Source organism: Henckelia pumila, chromosome 1 (assembly GCF_033568475.1).
Source record: "Henckelia pumila isolate YLH828 chromosome 1, ASM3356847v2, whole genome shotgun sequence".
Classification (NCBI taxonomy): domain Eukaryota; kingdom Viridiplantae; phylum Streptophyta; class Magnoliopsida; order Lamiales; family Gesneriaceae; genus Henckelia; species Henckelia pumila.
In genome coordinates this window covers 107,994,012-108,010,600 of record NC_133120.1, presented here as the reverse complement: position 1 = coordinate 108,010,600, position 16,589 = coordinate 107,994,012, and the positions used below count along the sequence as shown (strand labels likewise).

Below are 16,589 nucleotides of genomic sequence, written 5' to 3'. Positions count from 1 at the left end.
GATCCAAAAAAATAATATTCAAATCAAAATAATCATCATAAGATCTTTGATCGTTATAATTAGTATTGTCCTCATCAATACCAACTTCATGTAGATTATCAAAAACCTCCAGAAAACCAACATGTTCAGTTTCAACTTTAAGCACCGGCCTCGCTTTGGGAGAACCAAAATACAAATATGTTTTCAAATTTTGGTCATTCAATATATAAATTGGTTGAATGTTGCACGACAAACTCTAGAAGTTAACTCAACCTCGGGTTGACAGTTCTATTTTTCCAGCTCTGTATAGTTCACTTTTTAAATTCTCAAGAACCAAAATAACATCACCTACTGGAATAACTGCAAACTTTGCATTAGCCCCTGATTCCATTTATATATGTTATCTCCACTCGTTATCATCTACCATAGAAATGAACAATGATAACTGTAGGCATAACCTACAAAATTCACAAAAAATTTATGGGAATAATACTATTTTAATCAGTAAAAAATAATAAAAACTCTTCACGGTCTACCATGGAGATTTTTGGGTCGACCATGGTCTACCCATGATCTACCATGGTGTACCAAGAGAGTATGGTCTACCCATGGTCGACCAAGAGAGTTCAGGTAGACCATGGTTGACCCATAGATGTTTGAAATGTATTAGGTTACTTCACATCCCAATTATCGAAATGTATCTAATATAATATAAGATAAGAACGAAGAAGACATGTATTTTTTGCGTGAAAATTAGGGCAACTCGCGGCAAGAATCAAATAAACTACATTTTAAAAAAATGATATTTTTTAGTCTGAAAATGTGATCTTGAATCTGATTTTAATAAACAAAAGTAGCAAATTTAATCCGCACATCCAAATGCAGAAAATTATCCAGGAAGCTGGAAGTGGTAAAACATCATTGACAATAAAGACAAGATTTTAAATTTGATTACAATGCCTTCCATGGGTTTTCCCATTTCTCATCCTCCACGTGATTCATAAAAACAGAAGAACTACCGGCTGCCAAGTTTGGGTGATACACAACCTCAAACCACGTAAACCAGAATTGTTAACTTTCCAACTCTCCCTGTCTGATTTTGCTTTATGATAGATTTGCTAGTTTGTATTGATCTGCTCGACAAATATGCCAGTTTTTAACACAAAACAGAGTTGTATTCCAAGCAATATATGTTTGTTCATCGAGTCAAGGGTGTTTCACTCACTTAGGAATCTTAAAGGCAACATTTTTTCAGGGAAAGAAAAATAAAATTCGCCCAAAAAGTGTGATCAGGCACAAAGAATTTACTTCTGGAAAACAAGTTTGAAAGAGTAAATTACAAATATAGAACATGCACGGATCCATATGGGAGGTAGCGAGCCTTCCAGAGCAACAATTTTTAGAGGGACTGTCAAAGCATATGTTTTCGATTTCCAGAGGTCAAAAGCTGCTTTCACTTTTTCATCTTCAAAGTTCTCCACATTTGATTTCTCTACGTCATTGGCATCTGTATATGAAGACAAGGATCATAAACGAACAACATTTCCAGGTGATCCCTTGAAGAAAAAATAAACAACCATCCCCACCTCTAAATAGTTCTTTTAAGTAAAAAATCAAACCACACAATGTATACATTCACGAGCTTGCACACCGTGTAGCACGAGTTAGCATGTGCCCACTTTACAAACTGGGAGACATTTCTTTCCACACAAAAATTCGACTTGAAATTGACAAAAAAATCACCAGTGACAGACTCTTAATTTCAGTGAATTCCAAGCAAACAAGGTAAAACCAATGAATGAGAAAATCCGACCCCACAAAGCAAACCCCCAAGCTCGGCTTTAGGCATTTCTACAAACACACGCTAAAGCACAATTACATAAATAATTCCATCATTACTCGCACCATAGCACCATCCCCAAAGAAGTGCACACTGACAAAGCAAACTGTACACCACCTTTCAAGGAACAAGATTATAACTTTAGGAGTTTCCTGCTGCTGAGCGATTGAGGCTGGAGGAATTCGGGCCAGAGCTGGAGACGGAAAGACCCAAAGCCCGCCCAGTCCCAGCCCAAGCAAAAGAACGGAAGAGAGCGAGAGCTGCCGGAGAAGGTCCACCAGCGAGCTCGCCTTAACAATCCGGTGGTCCTTAGAGAGTTCGGCAGAGAAGACTTTGAGTGTGCAGCCGAGACGGTGGACCCTATAACGGGTCGGGTTCCAATTTGGATATGGAAATGGTGGCTATTCGGGTTCGGATCGACGACCAGTCGAGGAAGACAAAGGGGGCTTTTCAAACACCTTGAAGACGGTAGAATATTTTTCGGTTTCTCTATTATTTTTATAAAAAAAATTAATTCCTAATTTATAATATTCTTAACTATTTTAAGCTTTTTGTTTTTCAAATATTAACAAAATATATTAATTATTAATTTTGTTAACAATGCTACGCTTAATTTTAGGGGTAATCACGGTGCGATTTGGGCGGGTTTTTCATAAAATTCAAAACGAATTGCCATTCATGGTGCAGTTTGAAATATTTTTTAAATTGCGGTTTTTTTTAAAAGTAAATATGCGGTGTCGACCTGTCGGGCGGTGTCACGGTTTTTTCAATAAATAATAATGTCCATCAAGTTGAAAAAAATATAAGTTATGAATACAATAAATCAAAATATTTATGTTGATATAAAAATATTAAATGAATGTGAAATGTTTTTCAAATAAAACAATATAGTTCAAATTATAAAAAATAAAATAATAATCAAAATTTGAGTCATCTAATCACATAATTCAAAATAAATGGCTCCACCGAAAATGATATATACGTGCATTACATTATTATTTGATTACTTTCAACTTTCAAGCAATAACACCTGCAATATTGAAAGAAACAAATGCTTAAAAAAATATTGTACATTCCGGCAAGAAAAATAATAGTAAAAGTTGGATAAGAAAAAAAAAATATAGTCTAAACAATTTTGTAGAGAAACAAACCTTTTAAAAAAATATCGCTTCAATGAATGATTTTTTATCCCATAAAGACTTGATCAATCAAATTTTAAAAGATGAGCAAATAATCATTAGTCAATCAAACAAACTCTTGAACACAAACTAAGAATATAAAAAATATAATAATATAGATGAACAAATAAACTCATGAGCATATATAATTTAAAAAACTAATTATTTAATTATGGGGTGCGTTTGGTGCGACTTTTCAATAAAATTGCCACCACACCATATTATGCGGTACGGTTTGGCCTTTTTTATGTTTCCAACCACGGTTTCGACCATAAAATTGAATATGGTGATATGTTGCGGTTCGATTCGGTCGGTTTAGACGGTTTTTGATTAAATTTGATCAGCCCTACTTAATTTAAATACAAAGCTAATAAATCAATCACATTAATATTGATAATACAAATACCAACAAACAATATTTGTTGTAATGTAACTTAAAAGTTAGTAAAAATTATTTTGGTATATAAACTATTGATAAAATGTTAAATTGGTACATGAACAATTGAAAAGGGTTTAATTGGTATATGATCAAACTCAAAAGTCAATTTTGTCATTTACTTAAATTTCTTTTAAGTTGAATATTGTTATTAAATTGATTAATTGAACTACATACATATTTTTGTCTTTTAAATTATTATATTAATTATAATTGTAAATATAAATTCATATTTACTAATTACTATACTATAAAAATAATATTATATATCATGTATACGAAAAAGTATTCAACGTAAAATTTGTAGATCATAAATGAAAAAACACACACATATATATCATTTTTATTTTGATTACTATAAATAATAATATTATAACATAGATAAACCTAAAAATATCTTTTATTATATATTTTTAATATATATTATTTTTGAATATATAATTTATCATCATTATATATATGTGAATGTACATGTTTGTATTAATTAATATTTACAATGTTTCGTATAATAATACGATCCCTTATTTATAATATAAAATTTAAATAAATATAAATTTATGCTTATAATTCTATTAGTAAAATAATTTTGAAAAATAAAATGTGTATCTATTTTAATTTAACAAAAATATTAGACTTTAAAATAATATATATAAAAGGTAAAATTGATTTTATAAATTGATTATGTACCAATTAAACCATTTTTAATAGTTCATGTACCAATTTGACATTTTACCAATATTTCGTGTATCAAAATGAATTTGACTCCTTAAAAGTTAAAAATTTGTGCATTTTTTTTATCCATTTATTTATGTGACTGCTACAATGATATTGACTGGCATTAGTAGACATATTTAGTATTTACAAACGACAACATTATCCTCAGGAAAATTTCAGTTCACCGATATTTATCATACAAATTTTGAAAGCACAGACAAAAAATGGATCCAACAATAACCAGAACATGTTTAATATACAATCTAGTGTAGCATGAAAACAAATAAAATAAATAAAATATAGAAGCATGCACAAAAACCATGATGTCGAATTTTCATTGTGAAAGTTCATTTTCCGGCAATTTAGTGGCTGGGGCTGTGTCGTCTCCCTTGGTTACATAAGCAGAGGGAAACCATCCAGTGTTCCCTTTGCATTCGCCTTCCGACCAACCGTTTGAAGCCACCTGAATCCGAATTCAAGCAAACGAAGATCATCAAATAAACTTACGAAGTGAGAGTTGGATCTTGTGAACTTGGATGCAAGTAAAATCACCACTTTCTAGATATAGAAACCAGTTGGAGTACAAACAAATTGAACCTTGTAGAAGAACATTACTCGACCCGTATTTGTGATCAGCCGAGCTCAAGCATATTCGAAAATATTTTCTATCAACAATTGCTATATTTATTAACGCTTGATGAATATACAAAAGATCATGAGTATTACTCAGACTCAATTTATTTGTTTGCTCCCCTAAACAGGACCGGCGAAACTTCAGGCATCGGAGTAAGGGATGTAATACCATGTGGCACTATAGATTGACCATGTTAAACACGAGAGCATTGAATAGGTACCTTTCGAACTACAACGTAATCATCAACTTCAAGAGTTAGCTCGCCATCTGCTTGAGCGTTGAAGGAGTGTATGACCTGATAACAAAAAAATGTCAAGAACCAAAGCAAGTAAAGACAGCGTGCATACAAATCGAAAGAGATAAAAAGCCAGAAAATTCATCTGTATTCGGGGAATAATAGAAACCTCCCAATAAATACATTACTAGCCAAAACGGTGATAAGTAACTAGCCTTTGCAAGAAAATAGGAATCATTTTTATCCTCCTTCTGACTACTTGATCTTATTGAAAATTTCTCCACATTAACAGGAGAAATATCATCCTTGAACGATGGATTTTTGGATTGTAGAGACGAGTCATCTGTTTGCTCCTCAAGAATCATCTAAAAGTAAACAAAAAACAAATAAAGATAGTAAAAAATAAAAATGATAAATGATTGAAGATTGATCTGAATAACATGAGGGGGCTGCATACCTCAGAATGCAGTTTCTCCAATAAGGCAACTGCATTTTGATGATAAGATCGCTCAGCATCAACCTATGTGCTTAAAGTATATGATCACAACCAAAAAAATTCGAGAAAACTAGAGATATAACCAGATCTGCTTAAATTCAAATATTTAGAGTGAATCTGAACAGACCATGAGTCAAGTTTCCATCAAAATTTTAAAAACCAATCCAGTAATCCCATTATGTTATGAAACATTCAAATAATTCGACATCCTAGGAATTATTGAAGTGCCATTATCTCGGGAATTTTTATTCATAAACAGATATTAACAATCAAATCAACCACCTCCACTGTCCACCTCTCCACACTGGCCTCATGAGGCACAAAAAGTTACGATAACTCGATACGAGGAAGTAATAAATTCACATAGAAAAGGGATAAATCTGCCCTTCTGAACATCTTTACTTCTTTATTTGCATAATTTTTTGAAGAAAAGTATCTAAATTTGCAGTTGGCACACATTTAAAAAAATATTTAACAAGTACAAGATAAAATCAAGGAAAAGCATCAAAATAAATAACTTTGCTATAAATAATCAACAATTTGAACTGTAAAATTCAAGGTTGATAGGGTCCAAAAGGATTGTACATAAATGCTATGCCAATACAAAAAAGAATGACTTCAAATATACCATGGAAAGAATCTTTCGGAAAGTAGACTCTTGCTGCTGATCCTCCACAGACAACATAGCTGCTGTAGCTTCTCTTCCAAGTGCCAACATAGAAGACTTGAGCTCTGATAATCTTTTTTCAGAGTTTTTAAGCTTTAGGACACTTTCTGCAGAAGAATCTCTGAACTTTGATTGCCTTCTTATTACTTCAGCTGCCTAAATGGGGTTTGGGAAGTAGAAGGTTAAACGATTAAATTAATTCAAGGGTGATTAATTTCCAAAAATATTCCTCCATGTACAGTATTAGGCTATTAGCATATAATAATCTTCGGATTTGTCCTATTTTTGGTATCTTAACCATAATCAATAATGCCACACACTGGAATAATGAAGTGAAGCATTAGATGTAATAGTATTACTGTAATAATTGTGTGTGTTTTGTTTTGTTTTTCTTTTTTTTGGGTTTTTTTTGGTTTTTTTTTCCCCTATCATACCCCCTACTTCCTACTTTAACAATGATATAGTATATTAAAATTTTGATATTTGACCGTCAAAAAAAAATTTGATATTTAAAAATAAACCTTGCCATGCATATAATTAATAACCCCCTACGTTGACAATGATATAATATCATACATAAAATGTTTGATATTTAAACATAGCCGTGCTATGCATATGATTAGTTTAGACATGGTGCATTCACAGTATTACAGTATTAATGACTTTTTAACCTGAACTTCAATCTCTTGGCGCATTCTATCATATTGGTGAGTCAGATGACGAGCATCTTCCAAAGGAGCACCATTCATCAATGCACGAAGTGGCTCAGAAACCTATAGTAAGCAAGTTACAACGATAGATATAGAGAACACAAGAAAATTGAACACCCACTAAATTCTAACCAGAGGCAAAATGGAAAATACAGTTAAAAAAGAGGACACCCTTTGATTACAAAGAAGGCTGAGTCCTCTTTTTCTAGATTGAAAGCCATAGGCAAGCCGAACATCAACACTACCGCTTCATATTACCAACAACCTAAAAACTTATCACCATGGAGAGGTTTGAAACAGTGAAAATGGAAAATTTTGTAATCTCATCAGTATTGGAAAAGATAGTTTTCCCCCTTTCTGAGGCAAATATTTACTCCCTAATAGTTGTTTCTTTCATTTGATTATACATCCATGGATATACAGTGGTAATTGAGTTTATGGAAACTTAAATTGATCTTAAACCGAGAATAGAAAGCACTTCTATGAAGTTAAGTCCTGCGTATATCATTCCCAAATAAGATAATAATATTAAGATGCTTGAGATTTCATTAACACGCACTTTTACCAAATTCATTACCTGATAACTAAGAATTCCAAGCATTGCTTCTCTATGATCTTCAATCGAGGCATGTGACGTACCAAAATTCGATGCGATCCTTGCAAGGGCAGGAGTAGAATCCTGATTTTCAATGCCATACTTACAAGAATCTTCAGCCAATTTTCTGGCTACAAAGTGAGGTCAAATTATTTTTTTCCCCTCGTCACAGGAGAAATTGAATAGAGAAAAATAGGACCACACACCTATCACCATTTGTTTTTTGCTTGTCGAGATGAAGCCTTCTAACCCACGGACAATATCCCTCTGGAAATGCTGTGGAACAAAAAGCTCCTTAAATGTGACTGCTGAAGTTATATAAGAGGATTCATTAGATTCAGAAACCACTACAGCAGATTGCAGGTAACAAAATAAGCCCCCACGTATTTACTTTGGCTGCTCGAGTAGACTTGTATAAATTCTGTAGCTGTTGATGACAATGCATGTCAGTTTCATCAATCATAACCCCTTCATGGCCCAATTGACCGAGTTGCCTCAGAATAACCTGCCAACAAAGAAGGATAACATTTTTACAATATCAAAATTTAAGATTCATATCACAGCCTACCTACATACTTAATGATTACAGAGCAAAATTTCAAGAAAGACAAGAATGAAGAGCCATGGTTGTTCAATCCAAGTTGGAAGTATATGGAACAAAAAAAAACTCCTTTAGGGCAGACAGTCAGAAATAGAATAATGCTTACTATCCTAGGGAGGGAGGGATCTAGCAACAGTGAAGGGTGGTGGTTATATCACCTGAAAATATTTTGAAATTTTCTGCTCTTTTCTAAAATTAAAAATTGCAAGTTTTGCTACACCAGAGTCAATTAAATCATCCCATCTAACACCTTCGTCGCCCTTACCTTATTTCTCCACTTATACCTAGAATGATAAATGAACATAACTAGTCAACAATTTATTTTATTTTTATTTTTTAAAAAACAGACTTAAAGGCGCATGCTTACTGCTTACTTTAAAAAATATTTGGAGGATCTAATGCCATGAAAAGGTAAATAAGTTGTATCCAAAATAAATTAATAAAAGGACACCAGACATCATATCAATTTGTTCTTATGGACGTTGTGTCTGGACAGTATGAATGTTTTATATAGTATACACACAAAGGGTTAAATGTAGAGCACTATAATGCCCAAAGATAATTAATTATAATTCGTTTCGCTACAACCGTATGATGCATTTGAAGGCTGTATGAGGAATATGAGTACGCCGGTAAAACTCTCTACTACATTAACTTGCAATGAAAATAAGTTTTAGTCGCGCCTAGCATTCTGGATCAAAAAATAAGAATTTCCGACTTAAAAAAGAACAATTTAACATTACTCGCACTTATTTTAAAAAAAAAAAAGCAAATTTCGTGACCACGGGAAGGAAAATGATACCGTGGATTCCAACAAAATGAAGGAAAATTAAGGTCCTTGTTAGGTAAAATAACATACGGATACCAAACAGTAAATTTATAACTACGCCAACTCTTGCATAACATATCCCAGGGCATCGAATTCTGGACCTTCCCCCATTCAGATTTTTCCTAGTATGGATGTCAGTTATGATACTTAGCACAAACAAACTATGCTTGGCATAACTCATCCACCTAACACCAATATTATTAGTAAAACGCCCAAAAGGCCAAAATCATTAACATATCCTTGTTTCTGGTAGTCCTTGTATATTAGAAAAGATTCTAAATTCTTCTGGTAAGAATTTCTTGATGTCACGATTATAGATAGCATACCAAAGAGGAGAGACGCAGATGACATCCAAAAGTGTACGTCATACACAATCGCAGAAGGAAAGCGAAACCCCATAGCAAACACATAAAAACAAACAAATAAATTGCGATTTCCGAAACCTGTTACCTTATGCCAAAAAGCATCAATCTCCAGAAACAACATAATAAAAGCCCAGGAATCTTAACTAACAAGTTCCCTAATTTCTTTAAATTCCAAGAAAATTTCATCCCAACAACTCGAATCTTCCAGCAAGATGACAGCTCCGTACCATTAATTCAAGAGTTTAAATGAACTCCTCAAAAGTTAAAATAAGACAAGAGCATCATACCTGCTGTTGCCTAGCCACTTGTTCTCTTAGTTTACTCGCTTGCTTCTTGATAGCATCCATGCTTGCAGGGCAGGGCCACCATCAACTAACTTGGCGGAGGATGAAAAGGGATTCAATTTACGAAGGAAAGCAAAGTAATGAAGTGGAAGAAGAATCAAATGAGAAAAAAGCTATGGACTTTTTAAATTTGAGTGGAATTGAGAAAAGTTTAGGACAAGAATTAAAGGTGTGGGCACTGTCGGTGAAAGGGTGCGTTGGACTCGCCACTGTCCCCACCATGCCAGCCGGAGAAAATGGGTCGATTTTTGAACCGGTCAAAAGGAGGTCTCCTTGGTTGTGGACCGGACCTTTTGAGTGAGCCGATCGATCACTTCACACGAGTGTATTTTTTTAAAAAAAATATTTATGAGTCATTTTCAAAGCTTATTATTTTTAAGTGCTTTTGAATATTTTATTGACTAAAAACTTTGGAAATAACTAAAATAAGATTTTGAAACACTAATTAAATCTCGAAAAATATTTTTTAAATAAATAAAAAATAAAAAAAAATTACAAATAAATTTTGTTTTCCAATGATCTTTTCAATCGGTTTTGGAAAACAAATAAATTTTGTTTTCCAATGATTTTTTCAATCGGTTTTGGAAAACAAACAAATCTACTACCCTCACAATACCTCAATGATGGAATGCTTAATTTAATAATTTTTATTTGGAAACTTCTAAATGAGTAACATTTGTCACAATTACAATTGCACGTTGAATTTGAAGGGAATACTCTCTTCATATAAAGGAATTTACTACTACAATTTTCTGGTAGTAATATTGGCTATCCCCATATTTCTAACAAATTAGGTTTTTCCCTTTTTGGCAAACTTTTTTCTCGAAGAAAAGTTGGTGCTTTCTGAGGGAACTCAACATGGTTATTAGTTTTTTATTAAAAAAACAATAATAATAAACATTCTTATTAGTTTTTACAACAAAAAATGGCTGCAAAATCTTTCGAGTCATGTGAAATAAACAAACTAATGGACTTGTCATTAGTCCAAATAAAACAAATGAATAATTCGACCACAAATTACATCGGGAGAGCGTGGGCTTACTCATTACTCTCAAGAAATGAAAATTCTACGCCTCAGACAACTTCAAACTCAGCACCAATGGGAAGATGATCACTTGGATGATAGTAGTTCGGCAATCCACCATCAACATCCCGCGAATCCACTGCCGGAAGTTCAAGATAGCTACACGGTTTTACATCTCCAGCAGGGGTAAAAAGAATATAATCAAGAGTACCAGTAAAACCAGGTGTACAGTTTGTAAACTCAGGTTCTCCTCCAATGAATCCATATACACTTGATAACGGGATTGGCAGCTCGTCGTCAGCCATCTCCTGTCCCAAGGAAGTGGTGCCCGAAATGAGGTATTGATACACCTGAAAAGTATCTGATCAATGGATGTGGTCTAAATGAATTATTGAAGAAGAATATGGTAAATATTACTGACCTGATCGCCGGGGATGGAGTTGAAGTCACCAGCAACTATTATCGGCGGTGTGCAGTCGAATTTGTTTGATACCAGTTTCTTGAATTTTGCTAAGCGGGAAAGCAAGTATTTGGCCTGCGCAATCTTGACATCGGCCCAGTCAGGATCCCTGCAATTGGGATGGAAACAGGTAAGTCTGGGAAATTATGGTTTTTTCTTCGGATGAATATATTTCAATTAAAAAGAGAACCTTGTAAAAAGGTGTAAGAGAATTAGTACCCTTGAATTAGGCTAAACCCAAGAATTTGGATTTAAGAAGATGACTTGGTGTATTTTGAAGAAAAGACTTAAATTTCAAGAAAAATTGCATGCGTAACTGAAATTTTTAATTCAATTGGGATCTACTATCTTACTTGTTCTACTTTGTGTCCAGCTCCACCTTTAACTAAAACAATTGAATTTTTCATTACCCGTGTCCTAGAGGAGTGTAAGTTGTGAATGGGGAAGATACACGAAGGATAACCAGATTACCAGTATAGATGAGTGCTGGCAATAATAATATGATTGCTGGATGGACTGTTAAGTCTGAAGGCAGCCATGATTCCAACACAATCACGCTTTAATCTCACACGAGGGTCATTAGGATTTCCGCGGTCCACTTGAGGGTCTTTTTGCTCTAAACCTGAATTTGATTCGCTGATCAGAGAGGTTTGATATGCAGCTCCGTATAAGTAATCTGAGCTATATTTAAGGCCACGTGCAAAAAGCCAAAAAAGGTTGTCATAGATAACTTGAAGACATGGAAATATATCTGGAAGATTACTGTATGGAGCCAATGGTAGGCTAGAAGGGGCAGTTTCCCAGCCACTTCATTGCTAAATTTTACCTTTTGAGTTGCATGAGTACGTATTGTACATACACAGAATGATAACCCTCCTAAAAGTTTCCCCTATTCACCTCTCTTCTTGCTCCGCTGTTTCGTACGTTAACTTAAGAATAAACCACAAAATTCATGTAGTGAAACTTGGACTAATAAAATTTGTTTTCCACTGCATTGAATATAAAGTAAAATCAAACAAGTGGATAAACGAAGAATGCCTCTCTAAGGGAAAAGTCTATACTAAAACAGTCATTTGGCTTTTTGCAAACAAAAGGGGAATCAAATGGATAAGAACACGAAGAATAAACAAGAATTAATCTTCAAAATTACTTGTTTTTGATTCATCTTCAATATCACCAGCCAATGATTTGTCCTCTTTATCCAAAGATGGGGTTTTTTCATCTCCAAATGAGTCCACCAGATCATTGTATTCAATTCTCTCTTCGATGACCAACTCTGCACTAATCACAATATCAAGACAAAGAAAGCTAGTTTACCAAAGAAAAAGCCCTTGAATTGATCTAAGGATTGCTGTAAAATAAATCCACACCAGATGTCATAATTTGCACCCTAAAATATAAGATGAAAATTCACCTTTCAATGTAATTAATATTTTTGTAGTGGATGGTATTTGGGACATACACATCACATTTTTGTTTATCTATTATTTGAGTATTGGAACAATGTAGTTGACAAGAAATTTTGATATCATACACTTTGGGAACTAAAATAGTTTTTATCCATTCAGTCCCAAATAATATTTAGTTATAAACTGTACAACCAAATTTAAATATGATTCTCAAATTCATGGCATACCTGTTTGGCCTATAAAAAATTCCACATCCATCACGTTTTTTCCCACTTCTTTGAATATAGCAACTTGCATAGCCCAGGATTTCCATATTCTTCTTATAGAAGGTATCATACTCATCTACTTCCTGAGATATATTTGATATTTCTTGAAGTACAGGAAAGAAAAACGATTGCGAAGCAGTCTAAAGTATTACATCTGAGGCCATCCGAATTTTTATAACAGGAGCAGGAAGGAAACAGAAACCTGAAGACAAAGAAAATCGGCCTCAAGGCTCTTGAGAATGTTTAATACGGCTTGAGAACGAGCTTTCCACCTAGAGATGCACTCAAAGACATTTTAGTAAAATTTCATGAGTACGAGATATTTAGTATAAGCTCCATGAGTTGTAGCAGAAACTCACGTAAATTACAGTTGGATGGAACAAATCAAACGACATAAGAATTGTCAATTAGGAAATAATTTTGGCATTGGAGTTCATACTTCAGACAAGGTGCTGGTGAGTGAGGAAAGAAGGCACTCTTCACGTATGCCTGAAAATAATTATAGGGTACTGTCAATAAATAGGAAGAATAACTATAACGAGGAGGCAAAGCATAAAAGAAAACAAAACATAGAAATCAAATAAGTGATGTAATATGCCACCTGCAATTAAGTTAAGAAGTCATGAGCCCTTCAAGTCATTAAGAACATAAATAAAATCAACAGAGTTGATCGAGGAGAAGGGAAGAGATTATTCATAGCATATATTACCATTTGATATGTTGGTGTATTAGTTTGTCCCACGTCGGTTGGGTAAATAGCCGGAGAGTTTAATATATAGATTAAGACAACCCTCAACCCTTGAGCTAGCTTTTGGGGTGAGTTAGGTCCAATTATCATTTCTTAACATGATATATGCAACCTCGTATTTGGAAACCAGGAACAATATTTCATTGCAACCGTATAAAGACTTATCCAGTAACTATCCTATTTTCTTTAATCCCTCGAATGGTCTAAAAATGGAAGTTGCATAATCTAATACTCTCGTTTACTAAAGTTAACAAAAGAACTTCAATACCATCAAAAAATATTGAAACAACGCAAAAAAAAATTAATGGCTCAATTCCAAAAATTTATCAAAATCTAGTGATCTATTTAGTCCTAACGTGAATTTCAGGATGCAACTTAAAAGCTAACATAAGTACATAAAAAATAATAGAGAAACGAGATGCAACTATTGTTGCTTTTGAACAGACCAATGAAACAAGCAAATTAACATCCGTTCACCTGAGCCAAAATGTTATAAGACACCAAACGGAATTTGAAGCCTGTAACATTGATCATTAAAAGTATCAGAGCAAAAAAAGTTCCTAAAATAGACTTGGCTTTCTTAATGCCTAAACGAAACAGAAGAGATCCATACACATATGAAAGAAAAGAATGCGCTATTCAAGAACACAAATATACAAACCAGCAGGTCTGCTCATTGATGTGATTTCACTCTGCTGAACTGGCACAAATTTTCGACATAATGGTTCGGGAGCCGTACTCATCTTGCTGCAACAAGCTACTCTGCAAGTCAAAGAACCACAAAATGTCCGGCCCAGTCTCAAAATGAGAAAAAGAAAATCAAATTTTATGTCAAGGGGAATTGAAATTTTGGGTTTGGTCGACTATTGATTTTAAAAGTAACCTTCTTCAATGTATTTCATTACATTGGGAGGATCATTTTTCAAAACAAGCTTTTCAGGGGAGTTAAAATTTCACCAATTAACATTAAATAATCCCTCATTGAGTTTCTTGCCTGCCCACGCTCATAGTCATGGCCACACCCACACTCAACCTGCCATGGTCTCCCCCCGTAGGCTGGACCCTTTGCAAAAACACACTCAACCATTTGAACTTCAGAGAACGAAAAATTGCAAGTATTTTCAAGAACAAAAAAAACCAAGAGAAGATGGTGCAGAAGAAAAGGATATCCCACCATCCATTTCATGCAATTGGGACCTTAATCAACCAAATTTCATGCTTTCGTAAGTGGGTCGCTAAAAAACCATAAAACCAATTCACTTTCAATAAAAGCATGAAAAAATATAAACGCCCAATAAAATTTCCACCAAAATGGGGCATCACATAACATGAACTTGCAAGAAACATTCAGTAAGCACGTGAACTCAAGATTTAGTGTCTCTGTAATAGATATGCTCCATGAACATGAAATCTGCAAATATAAATAACCCCATTAATTACCTGGAACGAGGAAGCAAGAAACAGCACTTGAGCATAACTTAAATCTCCGAGATTTTACGAACTGTTGCTTTGCAATATGCTTGGCGGTGACACGGCGGGCAAAGGAACACATCCATTTCAAAACCTTTGGCAGTTCGGGCATTCTATTTGGCCTGGTTCGTTTTGGGCCAGACGTCCAAGTTAATTTACATTTAGATTTAAATCATAAATATATAATGTTCAATTTTGGTATAGTATAATTTACTTGTCTATATTATAGTTTATTTCCATAAACTATGGAATCTCAATCTTAATATGCTACCTTTGTTCATTTATTAATGATATTTGATAATTTTAGTAATTTTTTTGTTAGGTTGATGTTACACTCCGTCGATGTGGTGCTACATGGCACTGCAACACTGATGAGATAAAATACAAGTGTTTTATTTGGGCATTACTCCAAAAAAAAACTTTAGAGTTTTATAAGTGAGATAATTTAAAGTAAGCGTTTGAACAAGATTTTGAAAATATTTTTTTAAAAAAATGTTGTGTTTAAATAAAAATTGAGACATGTTTTTTTATATTTTAAAATTTGAAGACAATGATGTAAAATTGTTAAGAATCCAAAGATAAAGATTAAGAAGAAAAATCCAATATAAAAAAATCAAAAGTTGTAATTTTCCTTCAAATCTATATTATCGTCCATATAAAAGATTGTTCATGTGTTTTATGGGTGTGAATTATATATAATGTTTCTTTAATTTTCTCTTATATGGTCTAATTTAATTGGTATTGCCGCGATAATTGAAGGAAGTGGTTGATTCAATTATGTATAGTTAAACCACCACCACAAACACAAATGTCTGATACAATTGCCCACTCATCACGATTGGTTCATTCGGGGACATGATAAAGTATAAACTTACCGTAAACTAAAGATATTATATTCAATTATCGTAAAATTCGAGTTAAATACGAGATGATACAAGAATGTTAAATTTTGTTCATCAAAACAAACGGTTAATGCAACAAGATTCACTTGTGTATCGACTTGATTCAATTAAAAAGGTTTACACGGTATTCAATGGAGTTTTTAGTGAACAAATAAATTGTTTTGTGTTTTTAAACTCGATTACAACACACGACTTTTTGTGAGATTATATTTGGAATATTATTAATATTTTATAATATGGGTTTTGCAAAATTAAATAAAGGGAAGAAAAAGGGAACGAGTCAATGACAGAGCAAAAGAAGTACCATTCATAATTGAAGACTAATTAAGAACGTCCACAACACTAAAGCAAAATATTATGATGATCCAAGAATTTAACAAATTTTAGTTTAACAACAACAATATATTATTAATTGTATTTAGTAGAAACAAAATTTCAATAATTTTTTTACACTATTTGAATTTATTTATTTAATATGTACGAGAATTTGTATTTATACTGTTACCTTAGTCCTTATATATAGAAATTTTCAGCTGCCCAATCAATGATGCTCAACTCGTCCCGACCACTAAAACCCGATACCGTGCTTTAGTGTTGTGAGAAGTAAAAAAAAAACAACCAGGTTTCAGTGATCAGAGACTAAATGGACAGAAATTATTGAGCAATTTAAAACTTCTCTCCATATAT

General features: G+C 33.4%; 2 protein-coding genes across 2 annotated transcripts; both read right to left on the bottom strand.

Moving 5' to 3' along the window:
• Window positions 1–4,304: 4,304 nt before the first annotated feature.
• Window positions 4,305–9,756, bottom strand: LOC140883616 (SH3 domain-containing protein 1). The gene is made up of 10 exons (XM_073290163.1): window positions 9,567–9,756; window positions 7,876–7,989; window positions 7,691–7,760; window positions 7,467–7,615; window positions 6,851–6,952; window positions 6,141–6,335; window positions 5,474–5,536; window positions 5,232–5,381; window positions 5,002–5,076; window positions 4,305–4,610 (listed from the first exon to the last, which is right to left on the bottom strand). The coding sequence occupies exons 1-10, from the start codon at window positions 9,624–9,626 to the stop codon at window positions 4,482–4,484; spliced, it is 1,107 nt and encodes a 368-aa protein (XP_073146264.1). The 5' UTR covers window positions 9,627–9,756; the 3' UTR covers window positions 4,305–4,481.
• A 755-nt stretch (window positions 9,757–10,511) lies between these two features.
• LOC140882030 (carbon catabolite repressor protein 4 homolog 4) lies at window positions 10,512–15,116 on the bottom strand. Its single transcript, XM_073287761.1, has 10 exons — window positions 14,971–15,116; window positions 14,192–14,292; window positions 14,008–14,048; window positions 13,222–13,271; window positions 12,985–13,054; window positions 12,744–12,865; window positions 12,258–12,388; window positions 11,579–11,729; window positions 11,069–11,216; window positions 10,512–10,997 (listed from the first exon to the last, which is right to left on the bottom strand). The coding sequence occupies exons 1-10, from the start codon at window positions 15,003–15,005 to the stop codon at window positions 10,698–10,700; spliced, it is 1,149 nt and encodes a 382-aa protein (XP_073143862.1). The 5' UTR covers window positions 15,006–15,116; the 3' UTR covers window positions 10,512–10,697.
• Between the last annotated feature and the right edge of the window lie 1,473 nt (window positions 15,117–16,589).